The sequence below is a fragment of the Dermochelys coriacea genome, chromosome 10 (genome assembly GCF_009764565.3).
Source record: "Dermochelys coriacea isolate rDerCor1 chromosome 10, rDerCor1.pri.v4, whole genome shotgun sequence".
Taxonomy (NCBI): Eukaryota; Metazoa; Chordata; order Testudines; family Dermochelyidae; genus Dermochelys; species Dermochelys coriacea.
In genome coordinates this window covers 2,157,051-2,179,562 of record NC_050077.1, presented here as the reverse complement: position 1 = coordinate 2,179,562, position 22,512 = coordinate 2,157,051, and the positions used below count along the sequence as shown (strand labels likewise).

At 58.1% G+C, this 22,512-nt stretch overlaps 2 protein-coding genes across 13 annotated transcripts in view; one reads left to right on the top strand and one right to left on the bottom strand.

The window, feature by feature from the left end:
• Positions 1 to 360, top strand: part of TNRC6A (trinucleotide repeat containing adaptor 6A) — a 164,229-nt gene extending 163,869 nt beyond the window's left edge. For all 12 annotated transcript variants that reach the window (XM_043494655.1, XM_043494654.1, XM_043494650.1 and 9 more), the window contains one exon: positions 1 to 360. This exon is cut by the window's left edge and continues 2,402 nt beyond it. The gene's annotated coding sequence lies outside the window, so the exon portion shown is untranslated.
• LOC119862985 (collagen alpha-1(I) chain-like) overlaps positions 1 to 22,010 on the bottom strand; it is a 22,121-nt gene extending 111 nt beyond the window's left edge. Inside the window, exons 1-13 of the mRNA XM_043493905.1 lie at positions 22,002 to 22,010; positions 20,166 to 20,266; positions 18,096 to 20,023; positions 14,886 to 14,990; positions 11,363 to 14,041; positions 10,548 to 10,660; positions 10,289 to 10,347; positions 9,767 to 9,930; positions 8,989 to 9,151; positions 8,372 to 8,563; positions 3,410 to 3,631; positions 1,100 to 1,253; positions 1 to 468 (exon numbers count right to left, since the gene is read on the bottom strand). The exon at positions 1 to 468 is cut by the window's left edge and continues 111 nt beyond it. Of these exons, the coding sequence (XP_043349840.1) occupies positions 391 to 468; positions 1,100 to 1,253; positions 3,410 to 3,631; positions 8,372 to 8,563; positions 8,989 to 9,151; positions 9,767 to 9,930; positions 10,289 to 10,347; positions 10,548 to 10,660; positions 11,363 to 14,041; positions 14,886 to 14,990; positions 18,096 to 20,023; positions 20,166 to 20,266; positions 22,002 to 22,010 (5,967 nt within the window). The 3' untranslated portion in view covers positions 1 to 390. The remainder of the gene's footprint in view (positions 469 to 1,099; positions 1,254 to 3,409; positions 3,632 to 8,371; positions 8,564 to 8,988; positions 9,152 to 9,766; positions 9,931 to 10,288; positions 10,348 to 10,547; positions 10,661 to 11,362; positions 14,042 to 14,885; positions 14,991 to 18,095; positions 20,024 to 20,165; positions 20,267 to 22,001) is intronic.
• Between the last annotated feature and the right edge of the window lie 502 nt (positions 22,011 to 22,512).

Here is a 22,512-nt window from a genome sequence, read left to right as displayed (position 1 = left end):
ACAGTGGCTTAGCTTGTTCTGAAATGGCTGTAGGGCAGACCATATATGTACATAATATGATGTGACTTCAGAAAGTTTATTCTCAGCTTGCCTGGTGTAAGTCGTTTACTTTGTTGGATGCCAGCATTGTGTTAACTCAACACTTATCTGTAATTACTTACTACTAATAGTTACCTTGTCCCAAAGCTGGCTTCTAAAGTCCAGTTTGAAATACTGCTGAAAGGTTTCGCTGATAATCTTCAGCACTCTGCATTGAATAGAACCGACATCATACCTGCATTGATTGTATTGTCAAAATGTTGGAAACTCCTTTGTTGAGCGTGTTATGTGAAAATAAAATGTGGTTGGTTTTAAAGCTGACAACTGTTGCCTGTCTTTCATCTGCCATTTTTAGGCTGTCCAGCTTCTTTCAAGATTGACCAGTTCCATCCCCTCACAGTAGGAATGAGGTCGCCTACTAGCTTTGGGCTGTGGAGAAAGCAATTTCATCTTTTAGTGACAAGAAACTAATGTTGCCTGGTACTAGCTATTGACTGAGAGCCCAGCTCACCTCAGTAAGCCATGTTCACCTCACTCATGTTGCACAGACCTCTTCGGTGGGGGGTTTGGCCCCAGGTGTAGCTTCAAAAACATTCTCATCTATTTCTGAGAGTTAACCTCGTGTGTACATGAAGGAGGAGGAAACACTTGTGAAACTTCCACCCCTAAGAAACTGGCTAGTGGAGGGTTCTTCCAGCTCCGTTAAGTTGGCTGTGGACCACAGCAAAACCCCCAGCCTTTCTCCCCTGCAGCAGCTCGGTGCTGGATTCCGGTTTAGGAAAAGGAGACAAAGGGTGTGGCCAGAGCATGCTAGTGATCAGTGACCCCTTTCCTTAAAGGGGCATAGCCAGATTTTGCATCAGTAATTAAAGCAAAACGTAAATTGTACAGCTGGAAGTCAAGACTCTGAAATGAATGTTAGGATGTTTAAAAAAGGGCTTGTTTGCGATTTCTGATTTATCCTCTGCCTCTCAGCATAACGTACGTTACACTGCAATCACTGCCGAGATTTACTTACTTGTTCAGGGAGCTTATCTTAGGTTGTTAGCACTCTACTTACTGGCCGTTGTCTGGAAAGGTGATGTAGAATTGGAAAGGGTGTCCACTGAACTGGTTCCATTGGCCAACTTGACACAGAAATATCACTGGCTTTTCCAGAGTCAATCATGGGATCATTTATGCTACTAGAACTTGTGTCCCAGTCATAGTGAAAGCTAGAAGAAAAGACTGAGGTTGTGAATAAAGACTCAGTTTAAAAAACAAAACAAAACTTCCTGGCACTTTCTTCTTTTGTCAGCTACAGCTTAATCTTTGCAGTGTTCCTAAAACACAGTAGAGACTCTGTGGGCCAGGGTCCCATCTCCACAGTAGTCAGTTCCTGGGAATCTGCATATGGACAGGTTTCAGAGTAGCAGCCGTGTTAGTCTGTATCCACAAAAAGAAAAGGAGGACTTGTGGCACCTTGGAGACTAACATTTATTTGAGCTCATGAAAATAAAATATTACAGCTCATGAAAGCTTATGCTCAGATAAATTTGTTAGTCTCTAAGGTGCCACAAGTCCTCCTTTTTGCCTATGAACAGTTGCAGAAAACTCTTGTGGAAGGGGTAGGAGCAGGTAGCTATCAAGGGGGAAGCATCTCTCTCTCTCTCTCTCTCTCTCTCTCTCTCACACACACACACACACACACACACACACACACACACACACACACACACACACACACACACACACACACACACACGCGCGCGACAGCTTGAGGAAACATTCGGATATTTGGCCAGTGAAGTCTTCAGTGAACCAACTGGAGCATGGCATTAAAAAATACCATAGTCCTGGACAGCTGGAGGATTCTGAGCAGATGAATCCAGCACTTCCAAAAGCTAATGGAAGCTTTAGACTTGCAGATGGCCTACCCCTCTGCATGTATCCCAGGAATGACTGCACCAGGATGTACATATTAAATGTACAAAGTTAATGCAAGTTCTACCCATGGGAAATGACAAGGGGCAGAAAGGGATAAAACTAATTCTCGGGCTTTAAAAGGCATCACTACTTTTCCCCAGAGCAGACTACTTAAAAGCAGTGTCGAAGCAGGCCCAAGGCGATTGATGGAGATCTGCAGTGTCCTATCTCCCTCTGCAGCCAGAACCCCCTCAGCAGGGAGAGGGGCTGTTATCTTAGGAATAGCAGTTTGTTTCTCAAATTGGAAACAATTTCGTTCCTTTTTCCATTCACACCCCTGGAAGCTGATTACACCCTTTTCTGGTTAGTGCCCTGCTGTGAGCTCAAAACAAGCAATAACACTGGAAAGTTGTTTTAAAGCTTGATAGCCTCTTCCATAAATAAGCCTTTGCTGGCCTGCAGGATGTATTGGCCCTATGCCAGAGGCAAGGCCAGCTGCTATTCCTTGACACATTTAAATTCTGCCCTTTCCTGCGAGATCTCCCTCACCCCCAAAAACTCTGCTTGGGGTTTACTGTAGTGGTGCCAGATGGTCTGCTGACACTGTGTGCGAATGAGCCAGGGGGCTGGAGCTGTCGAATTGGTGTTTAAAACCAAAACATGACCCTGGGAGTCAGATCAACAAATCTCTGCCAAGAACACTTCCTTCCATGCACATGCTTTGTGAGTGCCCTGCTGTTTGCTGTCCCTTTAACCAGAGCCAACTGGCCCAGCCAATCCATCCCTCCCGCTTCTGTAGATTCCACAGCAGGCATGCTGTCTTGACTACATTTTAAAAGGTCTGCTGGTCGAGAGACATGGGCAAACCCTTTGAGGGGACATGCTGTTTATACAGCAAATGTGTTTAAGCCAGTTCCCCAAACAGAATAAGTAATACCAGTAAAAAGGGTTTTTTGCTTGTACACAAAGGCTCTTTGCAGCATAGCTGTGTCACTTAAGAGATGTGATTTGTTTCCATGTGTAACACAGACCCCAGTTGGTGAGCAGGATCAAACTGGGGCCCTCTGGAGCTTAGTGCATGAGCCTCTACTGCATGGGCTAAAAGCTATCTGGCTGTTAACTAAGGCTGTAGAGCAGACTCATTTTATCTCTCTAAGTGGTCTCAGTGTCACTAGATGACAGACCACCACACCCAGAAGATGTGTGGGTTACACATGCTCCTGGCTGAAATATGCTGTCAAAACTGAAGTGCAGCTGGAAAGCAGCCACATGTGAAGGGCTCTTGCATGCTCTAAAATCGACTATCTCTGTTATTCCATTCATGTGCTCCTGTCTCCCCTAGCATCCCTCAACACTGGCATCCAAGTAAGCTTGTCCCCACAATAGACCATAACAGAGGTCTGGTCTCTCCCATGCATTTTCCTAAACCAATAGTGGAGTAGAACATGCTGATGATCAAAGTTACCTGGGCCTGCAAACTGTGCTGATAGGTGTGGTCTGCTGCTTGTAGCTGTCTGTGATCATAGTGTCATCCTTACAGCTGCAACAACTGTTGTCTAGCATCTGTAAGTGGAGCAGCTCCTCAGAGTTGCTGAAAGCTGGGTTGTCCAAAGAATTGGCAGAGGCGAGCCAAGACTGAGACCAGTATTGAGCAGACACATCATCGAGGCGACAAAACCGTCGGTAGCTGAAAGAACAGGCAGGACTTTACTATAGCAATTCCTAAAGCAACGCTATTTATTACTGGTACAAGACACTCCTTTTAGCGCAGGGCCTTAGCAGCTTACATAAGGAAGCTTTTCATTATACAAACTGGAGAGCTGAGCTGCACAAGAGAAAGTGAGAAATCTGCTTCATGATGTGCTTGTTACTGTTTAAAACCATTAGCTCTGAATCACTGGTGTCTGGGCCTAGGAGAAAAGGCAGCAAAGGGAAGTGGCTACACTTGGAGTGACAGCGACGCACACTAGCTGTTTCTGACCAAGCCCCTTCATGGATATTCTGGAATAAGAGTGCCTTGTTCCTGCTTACTTAAATGCACGGTCCACGTGGCTTAAGCACAAGCTGGGCAGACAAGCCCCAAGGCAGATGAAGCTACCTGCCAGCCCAGAGTGTCCACTCTCTGGTACCAGTTTAAAAGGAGAAGGAAGGGCTTTTATCTGCCAGGAGCAGGCTGCTGCGTGTCCTCCAAACAGTTTGTGACCTGTGCGCAATGCCTGGGGCACATGTGGTGGGCTGCAGCTTGAGGAAGTAAGAGGCTTATCCCACGTCTCTGGAGCATGAGGGCTCTGCCCAGTGTTAACAGACTCTTGTGCGCACACACACACACTACACACATCTAATGTGGGGCTACAATGATGGGACCAGGGCCACGGTTAAAGCCCAAGGAGGTATTTTAAATGACACCCAATAAAGGCAGATCCATGAGCTGTAACAAGTCCCCTTCCATGCTAGCCAGAAACCTCCTGGTGGCTGGTCTCTCTGCTTGCGCCCGTCAGAAGGCAGTTCTGTAGCTGAAGTTGTTTTCCAATCCATTGAAGTAAACATAGTTCAGTGAAAGCTGAACTCTGGGGCCCTAGCACGGCCTTCAGAAACATCTGCGTTTTTAACTCGCTCCCCAGCCACAGCGTTACCCTCTGCTTCCTGCAGCCTTGTGGCCTCTCCATGCACTCTGGCAAGCTTTCCCCAAGTCGCATGCACCCGCTAGCCAGGGTTGGGGCATGTTCTGGAAGGACAAATAACATCAGATGGCAAGCGGCCTGCTGCTGTTGTGGTTTGTTTCCTTGGGAACAAGTCTCCCCCGCACTGAAGAAGACCAGGTCAGTGGAGCACTGAGGCACGTCACGCTACAGCAAGGGGAGCGCAACCCCCCCCGGCTGTAGCCAGGTTGTGGACATCACTGACCAATCGAAACAGGCTGGCTCTGCTGCAAGAGAGGCAGGGGCTTGGTCAGCCTTCCAGAACAGGTGAGGGTGGGGCACAGCTGCGGCTGTCTGGGCAGCAGCTTGCTTTGGCGCGTCTTCCAGCAGCCTGCCGCTTGCTCTTGGGCCGTGGTTCCTAGCCATGCGCGCATGGAGGATTCATTCCCATTGCCCCAGCCTCACGCCTTCCAGCACGTGCACTGGCTCAGACTCGGGGCCCTTGGACACTCAAGACTTCTTTACACTGCTGCCCAGGGGCTGGCTGGCAGGAGTATAACTGTGCTGGGGTGGGGGGGTTGTCGGTGTCACAGAGAGGGGCCTAGTAAAGATCTTTCCAGTGGGGGGAGGGAAAGGTGTTGAGCCTACCCCCTGCTGGGCTCCTGCCTGCACAGACAAGGAGGCTGCACTGAGGCAGCCCTGCCCGACCCCCATGCTGGGGGCTGCCAGCTCCCATGTCACAGGGCCTGAGGCTGGATATTCCCCCCAGCATCATCCAGCAGCTGCTGCCCCATCCACCCCCTTGCCGGATGGAAGGGGGGGGGGTATTTGAGGTGAGCAGGCTCCAGCAGCTCTGCCTTCCTCCATGTGCTGCCCAGAGCTGGCTGCAGGGATCGATGCAACAGCCAGGCCTGTTCCCGCCAGTCCAGGGCCCCCTGCCCGGGAACTTCACTTGGAGACATTCTTCACGGCCTGCTGCTTTGGGTCCACCCCAGAGTGCTGAGGCCCTGATGCTCACAGCTACCAGCACTCCCTGCTTGCAGAACGAATCCTGCACACCCCACCCCACCTTTCTTTTTTTTAAATGCACCTCATGGATGTACTCACTGGGCCACTTCCTGGCAACTTCAGTTTAAAAAAATCACCCATTGCCGCCTCTCTGGCGCCAAACCCCCACCCCAAATGCTGCCCCGGGGGGGGGGGTGTGCTCCAACCAAGTGTGGCCCTCTGCGATGAGCCGAGCTGCTGCCATTCAGGCCAGGCTACATCAGAGCCAGAGGTCAGTGGCTCTGGTACCCAATGCTGCCTAATGCCAGCTGGTGCAGGGAAGAAATCCTGCAGGGAGGCACTACAGGATGTTGTGTAGGAGAAGCATCCTTCATCCTGCCTGTGTTTGCAATTGGGACTAGGTGGTTTTATATCCCTGCCAAAACTTTATGGGGATGGTTTTGGTTATTTTTTAATTCTGAATATTTTCATTCTCTAGCTAACACTCCTTTCACTCCTGCTGTGCTCAGGCCCTCAATATCTTGTGACAGAGAGTTCCACTGGCTCACTATGCACAGTATGACAAGTTGTTCCTTTTTCATCAGTTTTGAATTTCCCACTCTTGAGCATCCCTGAACATCCCAGTAACATTCGTGTATATGAGAGAGGAACTACTAGTCTTTCATCTGTAAACTTTTGTCATGTCCCTCTGATTCATTTCCTCTCTGAGCTAAACAAGTCCTTTCTCCCATGCTGGGGAGAGATTCTAGAGCCCCAGAGCAGCCGGTAGCCAGGCCCCTCTGCACTCTCCTGCCACAGCTCAGCAGCCAGGCGATCCCTGGCCAGGGGGCTGATGGACAGCACGCGCGTTGGAGCCGTGCAGCCCAGCTCTCGCACGAGGCCCAGAACAATGGCTCTGCTCTCATTACGTCCCAAATTCCTCCCAAGCCGGATTTCCGCTGGAGCTTCCGCAGCCTCCTGCTCCTTGCCTGTCCCTCGAAGGGAGCCCTGGGGAGCTATCACTCTCACACAGGCAGGAAATGAGGCTGGCTGCAGAGGCACTGAGCCACTGGGGGGGCACCCCCCCATCACCTTGCACTGACCCCTCTGGGCAGTCGAAGCAGGGAGCTAGATCCAGCAACACCTCAGCCAGACCAACCATTGTCCTGCTTCAGGGTTTAGACTCATCAGAGCTGGGGGCAGAGCTAATGGGCCTGTGGGTTGAGACAGAGCTGCGTGCAGGGGGGGCACTGTGGATCAGAATGGGGAGGCATGGCTGGAATAGGGGGGAACAGGGCGCTGCAGGGCAGGATGGGCCAGGGAAGAGGCAGGGCTGGAATAACAGGGGCCAGCGGGTTGAGCCTGAGGGTGGGGCATTGTCTGAGCTGTGTGTAGGCAGGGGGGCATCTGTGGGGCAGGACTGGGATACACGGGCCCGTGGGTCAGGCTTGAGGCGCATCAGCAGAGCCCCGTGAAAGACACTCGCCCAGGCTAGCCCATTCAGTCAGTGAGCCCCAGTAGGACAAGCTGGTCGTGAAGCCTCTTGGGATCCCGCGAGGCTCCCCAGCAAGCACAAGCTCCCGGTGCCAGTGGAGGGGTGTTCGTGCTCCCCTCTTCCCACCCCAGCCTGGGACCAGCGATCAGCCCCACAGAGCGTTTGTCGGGGCAGGACTCAGAGCAGACCCAGCCCCCGTTTCCTGGCCCACAATCCTGGACAAGCAGCAAAAGCCTCAAGATCACCTCTGTGAGTGACATTGCGGACAGGGGCCCGGGAGCGTCCCACACCTGCCCCAGTCAAAGGGGCGAGTCAGCGACCCCGCATCCTCCTTTCTGCAACCAGCTCCTGGCCCAGCCCAGCAGAACGGCCTCAAAAGCTCCCCACGGACCCCGGGATCGTGCCCATCTCCAATGGTCCCCCCCCCCACAACAACACCCCGGCAGGGAGCCAGCAGTGCAGGCCCAGCCAGGCAGAAGGACCCACATGGAGCCTGGCAAGCAGGCAACACCTCGGGCACAAACCAGAGGGCACTGGGTGCAGCATCCGATGGGGAGGGGGCCAGGGGCAGAGGGCGTCTGTGTACAAGCAGATGTGAGGTCCTCCACTGGCGGGGCAGGGGAGGCTGGAGATGTGGTGTCTGTAGTACCTGGGGGCAAGACTCCCTAAGGGTGTTCAAGTAGAAAGTAGGGGGATGTGGGCACTACACCCTGAAGGGGCAGGAGGGTGCCTGGTTCCCCAGGGGCATCCCCACTTTGGGCAGAGGGGGGCCCTGGGTGCAGAGACCCAGCCTGGGGCTGCACAGAGGTGTAGGTAGAGGCAGCATCCCCAGGTGGGTGTGGAAGGCACAGGGAAGTGGCGGGGGGGGTGCCAGGGTTGGGGGGGGTGTCAATGCAGCTGGGGACTCCAGAAAAACACGTGCCTGATCTGCCTCCATGAGCACAGAAGCTTCGCCAAGGGCCCAGCCGGGCTGGGGCAGTGTTGTGCCCAGCGCAACACTCCCCACACAGCAGGAGCACGGGGCCAGCTGGCTCAGAGGGCATTTCCCAACCCTGCCGCCAATCCCTCTGCCTACCCCAGAGCGTGGGAGCTCAGGCCAGGCAGAGCTGCAGGACGACAGCCAGAGCGTGGGGCTGACCCACCCTCCGCACTGCAGGCTCCCGGCCCCCCGGAAGGGCAAAGGGGGCTCAGGCCACCGTGGCTCTCGCTGAGGGGCATCAGCCTCACATGGCCACCACCAACCCAGGAGCCAAAAGAGGAAAGGCTCCTTAGCTGGCTCCGGCACCGCCCGGCCACGCTTCCTCACCTGCTTTTGGTCTGATCAACCCTGGCCTCCAGGAGCAGCGCCTTGAACCTCCGGACCACCAGGCAGGCGATGGCAACACCCAGCAGGGCCACGGTCAGCAGCACCCCACAGGCTACACCCAGCAGGCTCTGCTGGGTCACCTTGTAATCGCAGCGCGGGCCCATGAACCAGTAGTCACTGCCAATGGGGCACCTGCAGCACCACGGGAGACAGTCAGAGGGGCAGGCTCTGCTCCCCAGCACGCAGGCTCCAGGTCCCACCTCCTGCCCCTCGTCATCCCTCCATGTCACAGTGCCCAGCCGTGCCAGGCCCTTGGGGCTCCTACCCCTGCTGCTGTTTGGGGGCCAGCCAGGGAGGACTCAGTCCGGGACACTGGGTGCACAGGGCATCGGGAGCCAGAGAGAGGGGGTGGCGCCTGCCCACAGACTCTCACCCCAGACCAGGTCAGCAGCGACCGAAAGCCCCCGTTATTCACACCAGGCTCCTCCACACTGGGGCCCAGCCCAGAATCTCGTTTCCTCTCCATCCATGGCCGTGGGGTGCCCTACCCCAGCCTAGCCTGTGCTGAGCCCTGAGCCAGATGACTGCCTCCAGGCTGCCGTCTGCGTGATACTCACTGGCACACGGGCTCATGGGCACGCGGGTGTGTGCAGATGCCATGGTTCTTGCAGTAATCTCTGTGGCACACGGACGTGCAGCTGGCATTGCCAGCCCCACTGCTGATGCACTCAAAGCCGGCGTGGCACGAGAAGAGGGCCGTGCACAGGTCCAGCTGCCTCTCTGCAGACAGACAGACACAGACCGTCGAGAGCGCTTCAACACCCCACCTCCCCAGGGGAGCCAGAGGGCACAGAGCCAGCCCCCTTGGGCTCTGCCACGGACTCACCAAGAGGCTGGGGAAGCTTCTTTCCTCCACCAGGCCCATCTGCACACTGTGGGGGCTCGGCTCTGCGAGGAGCGGTTAGCGAAGCATCTGCGCTAGAGCAGCTTGTCCCAGAACATGACTGCGGAAACGGCCCCTGCTCACCCCAGCAAGGCCACAGCGCTCCCTGCCTGCACCCGCCAGCCCCACAGAGCCAGTCTGGCTGCATGAGGGGGCAGCCACCGAGTCTGGGGCACAACATGCTGCCTGCAAAGTCCCCAGTGCAGCTCCTAGAATGAGAAGCCCTTCCAGGACATGCTGAGCCGCGGGGGGCAGAGGTTGTGGCACAGAGCTGACAGGATGATGGTGCATGGGGCTGCAGTTGGGGATGGGGGAGCAAACAGAGCCATGGCAGGAGGTCTGGGGGGGGAGGGGAGACACAGAAGCCAGTGAAGCTCCATGCCCAGGCTGTGGCAGCCCTGCTCCTTTGCAGCAACTCTATGCCCTGCTGCCATACACCCCAAGCAACTCACCCAGGACCACGTTCCACAGCACGACGGCACTGGCAACGCGGAGACCCGAGCGGATGGCGCCCGACAGCACCGTCTGGTTTAAAAGAGCATCCAAGCCCTGCACCAGCCCACGCAGCTGCTCCGCAGCGAAGAGGGCATCGTACTCCAGCACCACGCTGCCTTTCCTGGGGGAGCAACCAGAGAGACGGGTCAGAGCCTAACCTCAGGGGCAGCCAGTCACTAGTGGAGCATGTGGGGGGAGCCTGCACTGCCTCCCAGCTACCCGTGCTCCTCTTCCAGCCGCAGGGCAGGTGCTGATGCTTTGGCCCTGCAGGCTCAGGGTCTGCCCGGGGGAATGGGGTGGAGGGGGGGTGTATATTCGCAGGGGACACCACGAGCTCTGACACGAAGTCACAACAATGTGACAGCAACACAGGACGAGCCGAGGCCCGAGCTGTGCCGTTCACTCTCCCCACCCGTGCGGGGGTTGCTCCCCAGGCCCCTGCACTCGGAGGGGAGCTGGGCTGCCAGACACGCTCCTACCTGATCCTCGTCACTTCCAGGCTCTGGAATCCCGGCACAGCCGTGAAGAGGGGCGCCACCTGTGTGGGGAAACAGGGAGGAGGCGCATTGTGACGAGAGAATTGGCCCCAGCTGCAGGGGACCCCAGTGTCCGAGCCCACAGCTCCCATGGTGATGGTCACTGGACAGCGCGCCCCCTGCCCTGCAGCACCACAGCCATTAACCACCACGTCAGTCCCCGTGTGACAGCCCCGCCTGCCCCAGCGCCCCCCGGGCTCACCGTCTCATTGAAACTCTGCACCAGGCTGCGATGTGCCTGCGACCCGGGAGTCCGGAAGGCGCCAACGAATTCCATGTCCAGCGCGAGTTCACAGGGCACGCGGAGACGGGTCGCTGTGAGACAAGACACCCCGAGCCCAGGCCAGAGGGGAAACCGTTACGGCGCAGTGCTCGGCCCACGCCCCGGCAGCGCCCCGGTGCAGGCTGGCACCAAACACCAAGCTTGGACAACAGGGAGGGAAGATGTGGGGAAGCGAGAGAGAGCGTGGCGCAGGCGCCCGGGCATGGAGCCATGAGGCACAGTGAGTCAGCAGAGTAGTGCCAGGCCTGCAGTCACCCCAAAGGCCTCGCGGGCTCCAGACCCCTCTTTGCTGCAAGAGGGACTGTCCCAGCTGCACAGACTCGCTGCCCTGAGGGATTGCCATGGACAGCCGGAGGGTGCCCGCAGCATGGCTCAGCACCACTGGAAGCAGACACCCACGGCCTGCTCTGGGGCCACCCCACATGGCAGAACCACATCCCCCAGTGGGCACCAGGGCAGGATTGCAGAGGGGGCCTGAGCAGCATGGCACGGGGGGAGCTCCCAGCAAAGGGGCTGACATGGTGTCAGGGGCATTAGCCTGACCTGCATGGGGCCCCACACTGGTTGTGCCTGGCCAGAGGAAAGCCCGCTACCCCATTCCTCCCGCACCTGGCACATTGCTTTACCAGCATGCTGCCTTTGGACTGCCCCTGCCGCACCCATGACTGTATGCGACTCCCCGTCCCTGCCCAGAGAGCAGCACAGAAATCCAGGGGAGGCGCTGCCCGACTGACCTTTGAGAAGAGGAGGCTGGTCTTCCACAACGAACACGCTCTGTGCCCTGCTATGGGCACCCTTGGTGGTGACAGGCAGGGGCTGCCCATCTGTCACACCAGCTGGGCCAGGAGTCACTGGCGGCATCGCTGCCCTGAGCTGCGTGCTGGCGAAGGGGACATTCGTCCCAGCACTGCTCACGGGATCCGTAACATCAGCACCCCACGCCCTCGGGGTGGCTGCCAGGGGGGGCCAGGGACTCCTGCTGCCAGCTGAGGACTCAGCACTCTCAGCGGTTAGTATCAGCTCTGGGGTGGGGGACGTGGGGCTGAACAGGGCCCCGGTGTTGATGCTCAGAAAGCTCCCCCCAGCCCCGCTCGGGGTTGTTGCGTCAGTGGCTTGGCTGGAATTCCCCGGTTCGGCCCCAGCCTGCGCAGCCCAGGCTGGGAGGGTCGTTGCCTGCTGGCCCAGCCTCTCTGTCCCTCCCCTCCAGCTTGCAGATGCCAATGAGGGCATGGCCATTGAGGCATTAGAGGTCGCCGTGTCCCATGATGGAGACTGGGTGGTGGCCACGCTGAGTTCTGCGAGTCCCAGGGAAGTGGGGGACCCCGAAATGTCCTTCTCTAAGGAGAATGGGGAACTCAGCCTGGTCCAGGGGGGGTCAGGGGGCTCTGTCGGGCTGAGCGCAGAGGATCCTCTCTGCAGAGTGGCTGCCGGTGTATCCGCTCTAGCAGGCTGGCTGGCTGGCAGAGGCTGAAAGCCCAGAGGAGTGGTGGCTTGCACGGTGCCAGGGCCATGGGACACGGCTTCCCCGCTGGAGACTCCCGGGAACACTCCCTCCTGAGACGTCACTGCCACGACTGGAGAAGGAGCCAGGGAGGGCTGCTTGGCCCCATGAGCGCAGGAGACAGGAGGCTGGGAGGACGTGCCCACAGACACAGCCGTACCGGGGGCAGCTGTGACCGTGCTGCGGGGCTCCCCTGTGCCAGGCACTCGAGTCCTCGCAGCAGGGGTTTCAGGGAGCCAGGTGAGAGTCCGGAAGCCACTCAATAACCGTTCCAAGGCTGGGGCTGGTGTTGACAGCCTGGACTCCGGGGCGCGCTCACTGAGAGACCCGTTCTCGTGGCCAGGAGCTGTGGGGTGAGAGACACTGGACCCCGTGCTGAGCTGCTCAGCTGGCGCTGGGGGCTGGGCCGAGCCAGGGGATGGGGCAGGTGCTGTGAGATTGCCCAAAGGCCTTGGGGTACCAGCGTAGACTCTTGGCGTCCTGTCTGGAGAAGCCCCGGGGAGTGACTCTGCCCATGACGCTGCCCAAGGGTCCCCCTCTGTGCGCGTGTCAGTGGAGAGAGACAAGTCCTTGTTTTTTGAGACTCCATCGACACCTCTGTGCCCTGGCGACTCCTCAGAGCCAGCCTCCGCCAGCGTATGGCCCAGGTCCTCCCCAGGCCCGGGGCTCCCCAGGGGCACCATGCGATGCATGCTGGAATGGAGTCGTGAGGCAGAGTGAGCTGTTGTGGCGAGCATCTCTGTCAGGCTGCTCCCTGGGGTGCCCCCTGGGGTCCCACCAGTCTCTGTGGCTGGCTGAGCTTTGCCCCCCAGCAGCCAGGTCAGACTCTCCCGGCCATCCGGCTGCAGAGCAGGTGTCTGGCTGGTTTCCAGAGAGTCGCCCGGTGCAGGGGCTGCAGTGCGCATGGCGGGCTCTGTCTGTCCTTGCGGCAGGGTGCCAGAGCCCTCTGTGGGGCTTGGCAGCCTGGCTCCTAGGCCCAGGTCAGTGAAGTCCAACTCCGTAGTAACGGCAGCTTCCCGGTGTGCCAGCCCCAGCCCCCGCATCCCTCCTCCAAAGTGCTGAGCCCCATTGTCTCCTGCACTAGCCCTGGGAGCAGGGCTGGTCACGGGAGCAGAGGGAGGCAACAAGGTTACTGGCTTCTGTGCGTCCACAGCACTGCCCCGGCTGGTCTCCATCCTGGTTTTACTCAGGGCGAGAGCAGCCTCTGGCGTTTCCATGCTCCATGGCTCTGGGTCCGAGGGCCCTGCCGTGAGCACCCGCTCTCCACTGGGGTACACTGGATCTGTTACTGCAGAGGTGCTGGAAGGTGCCTGGTCCCATGAAGCCGGCTCCTGGGCGGCAGAGCCAGGAAACACCACGGGTGAATTTGCATGGGTGCTGCTGCCCCCCAGGGAAGTGGGATCTTTTGCCCTCAGGTTTTCCAGAAGGACTGTCCCAGGGAGAGGCAGCGACGTGGGATTTGCTGCCTTGAACTGTGACCTCGCAGAGAACAAGGGGCTGCCGGTCTTTCTAGTGGGCGTCTCCTTTCCTGCAGCAGATGGGTGCGTACGCACTCCCGGGTCGCGGGCTTTGTCCCAGCGCTCAGCAGCTGCTGCAGTGGCCGGTGGCTCCACACGCTCAGCATTCGCTCCATCCTGAGCCAGGGGCCCGTTTCTTCTCCTGCCCAGCCACGTCCTTCGGGGCACGGGGGCAGCGTTACTCAGAGCATCTCCAGGGCTCTCTGCAGTGCCGGCAGGCCAGGCCGCAGGGCTCTGGTGGGGAGCAGGGCCAGGGCGAGGGCCTGGAGCTGCCTTGCTGGTGCTGCGGAGACGCTCAACAGCTCCAGATAACACAACCCCCCTCAGCTTCACTGGGGCCTCTTGTGACGCCACCTGCCCAACATCTTCCCTCAGAGCCTCCAGGGCATCCACACCTAATGAGAGAGGCAAAGACTGAGGCAGAGCTGTGAGCCCAAGGAGTCACCCTGGTCCCGGGGTACTGAAATGCTTTTACTAGCCCAAGGCTTGCAGTCTGGACTCCTGGTTCTCAGCCTGCCCCGGGCCTGAGAGTGACCCTCGGTGACCCCTTGGGCAAGGCAATTCCCCTCTGTAAAGTGGGGACTAAGGCCCAGCCCCACCTCCCAGGGGACACATGATGAGTCGCTGCAAATGTTCCATACTCCGCTCGGCCATGTGGCCCCGAGGGCAGTGCAGGGCTCAGAGTGGGGCAGGCCAGGGGAGCCGGGAAGGTCTGAGCTGTGAACGCTGAGTCAGGGGCTATGCCAATGCTGCATTCCCCATCTCTGAACGGGGCTGAGTCCAGAGGCGGGTTTTGCCCTTGATTCCCCCCAGAGCAGGACACAGCGATGCCCCAAGACAGACCTCCCCAGGAGGGAGCTGGAGCTCGCCATGACCATATAGGCCGACAGCTCTCTGGGCCTGAGTTCCAGGATAAGGGAGAGGAACAGCAGAAAAGCCCAGCCCCAGCCCAAGGGCCTCTGATTGCTCTGGCTGGGTACTGGGCAGGAGATGAACCCGGCCGAGAGGTGGGAAATGCCCATGGAAAGGCCGGGCCATCCTTTTGGGCTGGCTGACTGACACGACTGGCACAGGACGGGGTGGGTGACTGGAGGGAGCATCCAACCCCCTTCCAGGGAGAGTGGGACCATCTCACCCAGCCCTAGGGGCGAGAATAAGGCTCCCTGGGAATCAGAACCCCCCTGGCTCCCTGTGATGTCCCCCCAGCCCCATCACCTAGTGGCCAGGCAGAGCCTTTACCTGTCCGGCAGCGTTCCCCCGTTGAGTTCCCAGGGCAGAGACAGGTCTGTGCCGATCCCACCACGGAGCAGCAAAGGGCCAGCCGCGCGCACCAATCCACAGTCACTGGAGGGAGAAAGCACGGGCACTGCTCATATCCTGGGTCCCCTCCTGCCGGAGACAGCGCAGAGAGCCCTGCACCCAGCTAATGCGAGACGTGGGAGTGCTACAGCCGGAGCGCCGGAGACAGACCGGACAACACACACACACTCCAGCCCAGTGGAGGCAGTGCTGGGCAACGTGCCCCACGTGGTGGCTCCCCAGTGCGGTGTCTTGGCCTGCCAGGCTCTGAGGGGCACTCCCCCAAGCAGGGCTGGCCAGGATGTTTCCAGCCCATGGGCCATGCAAGTGCTCAAGTGCCTTCCTTTTACTAACCAAACAAGCAGGCCACAATGGGGCCCAGGACACCACAGTGACAAGGGGGACTCATGCACTCACCCTCCCCGACCGAGACCCCGACAAGCTACCGTTGTGGAAACGCTGACGGGCATGGAACATGGGACCGGCGCTGCCTCTCTGGCTGAGATGGACGGAAAACCAACCCGCGTGTACTGTTCACACGCTGCAGAGCAAGCTGATGCATTTGCCACAAGGAGAGCGCTGCATAAAGGTCTCGTCTCCCAAGCCTCAAAAACCACTGGCACTGGCCAATTATTAACAAGCCCTCCCCTGCCAAAGCCCAAATCTCCAAGAGAACAAAGCCAAGCCAAGCAGGGTGTTTCCACCTACCCCCAGCCCAGAGCAGCCGCACTGCTATGGTAATGGGTCTGGGGCGTGTGGGGCAGTTGGGAGGATGATATAAGCATTAGTGATCCTGGCAAGGAGACACGTTCGCTGTGGCCCAGGAGCAGACTTTGGCCAAGCGCATCACTGCACTGGAAGGAACAAGGGGCATGACCGAGGAAAGGCCCGAGTGCACCCTGCCTCGTGACCCAGCTCTGCCCCCATTGTGGGCGGGGGGGGGGGCAGCTTTGACTAGGGACTGCAACAGGAATCCAGAACCAGGCAGCGCTAGCAAGGAAGGAGATGCAGCTCCCCGCACTGAAATCATGCTGCAGCTCTGGTTGGCAACATGCTCTGGATGCAATAATGCTTAGTGCAGCCATTCCCAAGCTGGGGGTCACACCCCAAAACGAGGCTGCTGGACCATTCAAATGTTTCCATTTCCCACTGCTGCCTCTCAAGCAATCCAAGAGCTTTCAAGCGCCACCTCGTCATCCTGGCCAATGGGAAGCAATTCCCGAATTCACGCCGCCCCAGCGACAGCTCATTAGCCTTTGCCAGTAACTTGGGTCACCTGTCTTCTGTTGGGCATAAGCACCTGCTTACATATGAGTATTGGTCTGGCTTCATTGGTTCACTCCCCTGGGATAAAACCAGGCATAGGCTCTTGGGACTGGGGCGCTGGTTTGTTCCTACCTGCAAGGCTTTCCTAATTCAAGGTCTGCGACAGATTCCAGCTCAGAGGAGGTGACGCTTGTACAGTCTGAGCCAAGCATTTGCAGTGAGCACACCATCAGCATTAGATAAACACAGAAGAATATTGTTGTACAGTGGACAAAATAGCTCCCTGGTCTCTCTCTGTTTTCCTAAATACTTAATTTCTGCAAATCCAAGACCCACCCCACCCCCCCCCCGGCTCTCACACCAGCAGCTCAGGGCATTTCTTTACCCAAAAACCAATCAAGCCATTTTTCAATGTGCAAAAAGTCCTTTTTCTGTAGCTCCTTTGCTTTATACAACCAGTCACTTGGGAATTTAACTCTTTGCAGCATCAGGTTTCACAGAAAGCCATTTCCTGTGAAAGGAAAAGCTGAGGCATGGTTCAAAATCCAGCTGGAACTCACCAAAATTACCACCTGCATTTGCATGAATAAATAAAATAGAAACCTCTGTACCAAAACTCCTGCGTTATCTGAATGTAGGTCACATGGTGGGAATAGCATCACTGACACAGAAAACGCCCCCCCCCCTTTGCTGAACTCCCATTTATCCAAATAAACTCCATGTCTCCCATTTCATTCAGATAACTAGCTCAGCGGGCCCATGTAACACACACACAAATGATACAATCGCACCATACAATAGATGGGGCCTAGATCACCTGATGAGTGCAGGCTACACGCCTATTCGCTCACAGAGCATCACGGGAAGCATGTCTGTGATGGTATTTTCCACAGCCCATGTGCATAGCTCAAGCCAAAGCAGACACACTGATTTACATTTACTGCTATGAAAGTCAGCATCTGTATTTCCAAAACACACCAAATAAAAGCAGGGACTTTCGGCCTGAGTCTGCAACAATTTTCCTCAGAAACAACAGGAATCAGACGCTCTCCCTGGGGACAGATTACAGGAAATTTTCTCTCAGGGCAAATAATCTCTCCCTGGACATATAACTGCCTTTTGCAGCATTTCTTGCCATTTCCTCTGAAGCATCTTGTACTGGCTACTGCCAGAAGCAAGATACCATGCTAGGTGGAGTGCAGGTCTGGCAATTCCTATGCTATTCGTTATTTAGCCTGTGAAGGGACAGAGCTGAAATCTAACAGGAAACCCCTGGGCTAAAATTTAAAAACAGCAGTTTAATGTACTTTTAAAGTACAATTCCTTCTCCCCACGCACACAATCTAGCAGACTGCATGCAGCACGGGCTTCAATATAGGTCAGGCTTTGTCTACACAAGAAGGTTGCACCAGTTTAACTCACACTGGTTTGCAAATGGTTTTAGTTAAACCAGTACATATCCCTCTGGGCATTCCCTTATTGCTGTTTAATGGTGACTTGTTTTAGTTAGTTTAAACTGAAGCCTAAACAGAGAGAAACCTGATTTAAACTGAAATAAATGTCCCTACGGCCTTTGGTACTGGTTTACCTAAGTCAGCTTTAAAATCACACACAGCTAAACCAGTGCAGCTTTCTCCTACAGACAGCAGAGTTCTGCATTCACCTACCTCTTGTCCATAATCCCACAGCACCTGCCTCCCCACTAGCACTACAACCCCGCAGTGACATTCACCGTTGCCACTAACCCTGTCTTACACCCTTACTTTAGCCTGTTTGCTCCTCAGGGCAGGACAGGCATCGCTGTGCCTTGCACATGGCTCAGCCTGTGTGCAGTAGTTAGGTCAGGCCAAGTGGCAACGGCTCGAGTCTCTGAATGGGTCTTACCCCAGTAAGTGAAAGTGAGACTGGACTCCAGGCTCCCTCTGATCACGGTTCTGCCCTGTCCCTTCAGAAGAAAGCTGTGTGCAATATCCACGGGCCCCTCCCTGCCGGCTCCTTCCCCTGGGCTACCTTCAAAGCGCACACTGAGGTTGGGATGAGCAGCAGCCTCCAGGGCTTTGATTTCCACGCGTACTTCCTCGGAGGGCAGCGCTGCTATCACCCAGGTGCAGGTTCCCGTAGGCGCCAAGGGGCCCTTGGCTGCTGGTAAGTTGATGGTCCCATTAGCTGCACTGATCACGTCTATGATGCCTCCACAGCGCTCACGTTCCTCCAAAGAGCCGGCACCCCCTAGAAGCAGAAAGCAAGTCTTGGTCAAAAGCTTCTGGCTCCCGGGGGCACCACCCGTGGGTGCCAGCCGCCTCCTCGCTGCGGGAGCCTCCCCCGAACCCAGCTCCCGGGGGCACCACCCGTGGGTGCCAGCCGCCTGCTCGCTGCGGGAGCCTCCCCCGGACCCGGCTCCCGGGGGCACCACCCGTGGGTGCCAGCCGCCTCCTCGCTGCGGGAGCCTCCCCCGGACCCGGCTCCCGGGGGCACCACCCGTGGGTGCCAGCCGCCTCCTCGCTGCGGGAGCCTCTCCCGGACCCGGCTCCCGGGGGCACCACCCGTGGGTGCCAGCCGCCTGCTCGCTGCGGGAGCCTCCCCCGGACCCGGCTCCCGGGGGCACCACCCGTGGGTGCCAGCCGCCTGCTCGCTGCGGGAGCCTCCCCCGGACCCGGCTCCCGGGGGCACCACCCGTGGGTGCCAGCCGCCTCCTCGCTGCGGGAGCCTCCCCCGGACCCGGCTCCCGGGGGCACCACCCGTGGGTGCCAGCCGCCTCCTCGCTGCGGGAGCCTCCCCCGGACCCGGCTCCCGGGGGCACCACCCGTGGGTGCCAGCCGCCTGCTCGCTGCGGGAGCCTCCCCCGGACCCGGCTCCCGGGGGCACCACCCGTGGGTGCCAGCCGCCTCCTCGCTGCGGGAGCCTCCCCCGGACCCGGCTCCCGGGGGCACCACCCGTGGGTGCCAGCCGCCTGCTCGCTGCGGGAGCCTCCCCCGGACCCGGCTCCCGGGGGCACCACCCGTGGGTGCCAGCCGCCTGCTCGCTGCGGGAGCCTCCCCCGGACCCGGCTCCCGGGGGCACCACCCGTGGGTGCCAGCCGCCTCCTCGCTGCGGGAGCCTCCCCCGGACCCGGCTCCCGGGGGCACCACCCGTGGGTGCCAGCCGCCTCCTCGCTGCGGGAGCCTCTCCCGGACCCGGCTCCCGGGGGCACCACCCGTGGGTGCCAGCCGCCTGCTCGCTGCGGGAGCCTCCCCCGGACCCGGCTCCCGGGGGCACCACCCGTGGGTGCCAGCCGCCTCCTCGCTGCGGGAGCCTCCCCCGGACCCGGCTCCCGGGGGCACCACCCGTGGGTGCCAGCCGCCTGCTCGCTGCGGGAGCCTCCCCCGGACCCGGCTCCCGGGGGCACCACCCGTGGGTGCCAGCCGCCTCCTCGCTGCGGGAGCCTCCCCCGGACCCGGCTCCCGGGGGCACCACCCGTGGGTGCCAGCCGCCTGCTCGCTGCGGGAGCCTCCCCCGGACCCGGCTCCCGGGGGCACCACCCGTGGGTGCCAGCCGCCTCCTCGCTGCGGGAGCCTCCCCCGGACCCGGCTCCCGGGGGCACCACCCGTGGGTGCCAGCCGCCTGCTCGCTGCGGGAGCCTCCCCCGGACCCGGCTCCCGGGGGCACCACCCGTGGGTGCCAGCCGCCTCCTCGCTGCGGGAGCCTCCCCCGGACCCGGCTCCCGGGGGCACCACCCGTGGGTGCCAGCCGCCTCCTCGCTGCGGGAGCCTCCCCCGGACCCGGCTCCCGGGGGCACCTGCTCGCTGCGGGAGCCTCCCCCGGACCAAGCCGCCCTTCAGAGGCGGGGGCCAGGCCGTGCCCCGCCCCGAACCCCCGCAGCCCTGCGAGCCCCACGCCCCGGGCCGAGCAGCAGCGTGGCCGGCGAGCCTGTCCCCGGGGCTGGGCCCGAGACCCCGGTACCGGCCCGGCTCTTACCCGCCGCGCCCAGCAGGGCCAGGAGCGGGAGGAGGCTGCTCATGCTGCCCGCGGGCGGAGCGCTCGGCACCGGCGGCCGGGAGCGCAGGGGCGGCCGCTGCCTGGAGCCGGGGGCAGGAAACCCCCCGCTGCGGCGGCACCAGGGCACGGACCGCGGACAGCAGCGCCGCGCACCCCGGCCCCCCAAACCCCGCACTGCCCGCCCCTCCCCACGCCCCCCAAACCCCGCCCCTCCCCACGCCCCGCCCCCAGGCCCCCCAAACCCCGCCCCTCCCCCAGGCCCCCAAACCCGGCGCCCCAAACTCCGCACTGCCCCGCCCCTCCCCAGGCCCCCCCAAACCCCGCGCTGCCCCGCCCTCCCTAAGCCCCGCCCCCCAGCGCCCCAAACCCCGCACTGCTCCTCCCCTCCCCAAACCCCACCCGCAGCTCCCCTGAACTCTCCCCCATAAACAACCCCACCCCAGTGCACCCCTAAGACCCCCCCATCCACAACCCCTCAAATACACTCCCACCGCCCCAGAATGCGTCTCTCACCACAAACCCCACAACCCCCACGTTCTACAGAACACCTACAGCGCCCTTCACAAACAGGCAAAGCCACACACTGCACTAGGCAGAGCCCACTGCACATTAGACAGACACTCCACAAACCACACAGCTACAATGACAGCAAACCACACCCCCATCCCATAAAACACAGGCTTTTGCATACACAAAACACACAAACACATGCAAGCCACATACAGGTTATGCAAACATGTCCCCCCACAGAAATTAGACGGTGTGGGTCAAGATCTCTGCTACCCCAGCGGCCAAAGAGGAAAGTCTGTGCTGCTCTGTAGAAATACCTAGCTACAAAACCCCGTTAGATCGCCCTAATACATACAAAGAGCAGACCCCAAATGCAGGCCAAGATGCAAGGTAATGGCAAATGCAGCCATTCAAAATCATAAATCAGGCCCCCAAAGTCATGATTTTTATATGTAAGTGTGGAGATCTTTATTTGCCTTCTAGTGTGAGGCATTAGAGTGTATTCAGGTCACATTTTTAAGGTGTTATTTACAATCAAGAGGCCTAGAAACTTACTGTTAAAAAATGAGATAGTCACTTGACTCTGGGAGCTAGGGCTTTAGGAGCAACACACTCTGTCCACAGCAGAAAACCCCCTCCAATGCAACACAAGACACACCCACTAGCAATCTAGTATCATTTTGGTGGGGTGCTTAGCATTTACCTCACATTCTGCTCCAGCAAATGCCTCTCCCTAAAGAACTAATTCCAGAAGGACCAGACATTAGGTTTTGCAAACTGACACTTCAACTAACATGGAACAGCTCAGGGGCTTGACAGTGGGCTGTGAACTCTTCCACCTACAGCTGTTGCCAACCCAAAAGTGGACCAAGTTCAAGGGAACTGAAACTTGTTACCATCTGATGGCTGTTCAGTGGCCCCTTGCAAAACGAGGTGGGGATCTCAATGCAGCACCAAGTGTCCACATCACCATTAGCACCCCGGTCCTGTTGGCAGTCTCAGCAGTGAAGGTGGTAGATGTTTCTTGTCACTGGTAGGGTAGGCTTTGTCTCTATTCAGAACTGCACTAGTGAAACTCTAAATCTGTTTAAAATCCAATTTTATTAAACTGGTGCAAAACCCTGTGTGGGCACTGAGTTGTGTTAAATTGCTCTAAACCAATTTTTAAATTAAATTTAAAGCGCCCATACAAGATTTTGTTTCAGTTTAACTCAATCAGTTTAAAAAACACCCCTTTAGTTAAGGTGGTGAAACCGAATACAGACAAGGTTGTCAGCTCTCCACTGGAATGTAGGTATCACGTACCATCGCCATGGGTCCAGCTTCCTGTGCCCAACACTGGTAGCACTAGATACTTCCAAGGAAGGTGCAAGAAACCCCCTATCGGACAGCTATAGAATAACCTGCCCAGGGAGAAGTTTATTTCCAAACTTCAGGTTAGTTTATCCCACAAAGTGTGAGGAGTTAAAGTCCTGATGTGTATCCTGTCTAATGGAACCGTGGTTGAGATTAGCTATCCATGTACACATCCACTCATTCTTTAAAATCCCATTGCATTATTCACCTCCCATAGTTTGTGGAAATGGATTCCACAGGTTAATTTTGTAGCATGTCAAAATTATTTATTTCTATCCATTTGAAATTGGTTGCCTTCCAATTTGAAATCCCCTCACTCTTGTATTATGAGATAACATACACAGACCAATACAAACAAAATACATAATGTCCACTGTCAATCATTCCCAGAGCCATCCAGTTCCTCAAATGTGTCTGTAATACAGACTCACAACACACAGTGTTGAAAATACATTTTCTG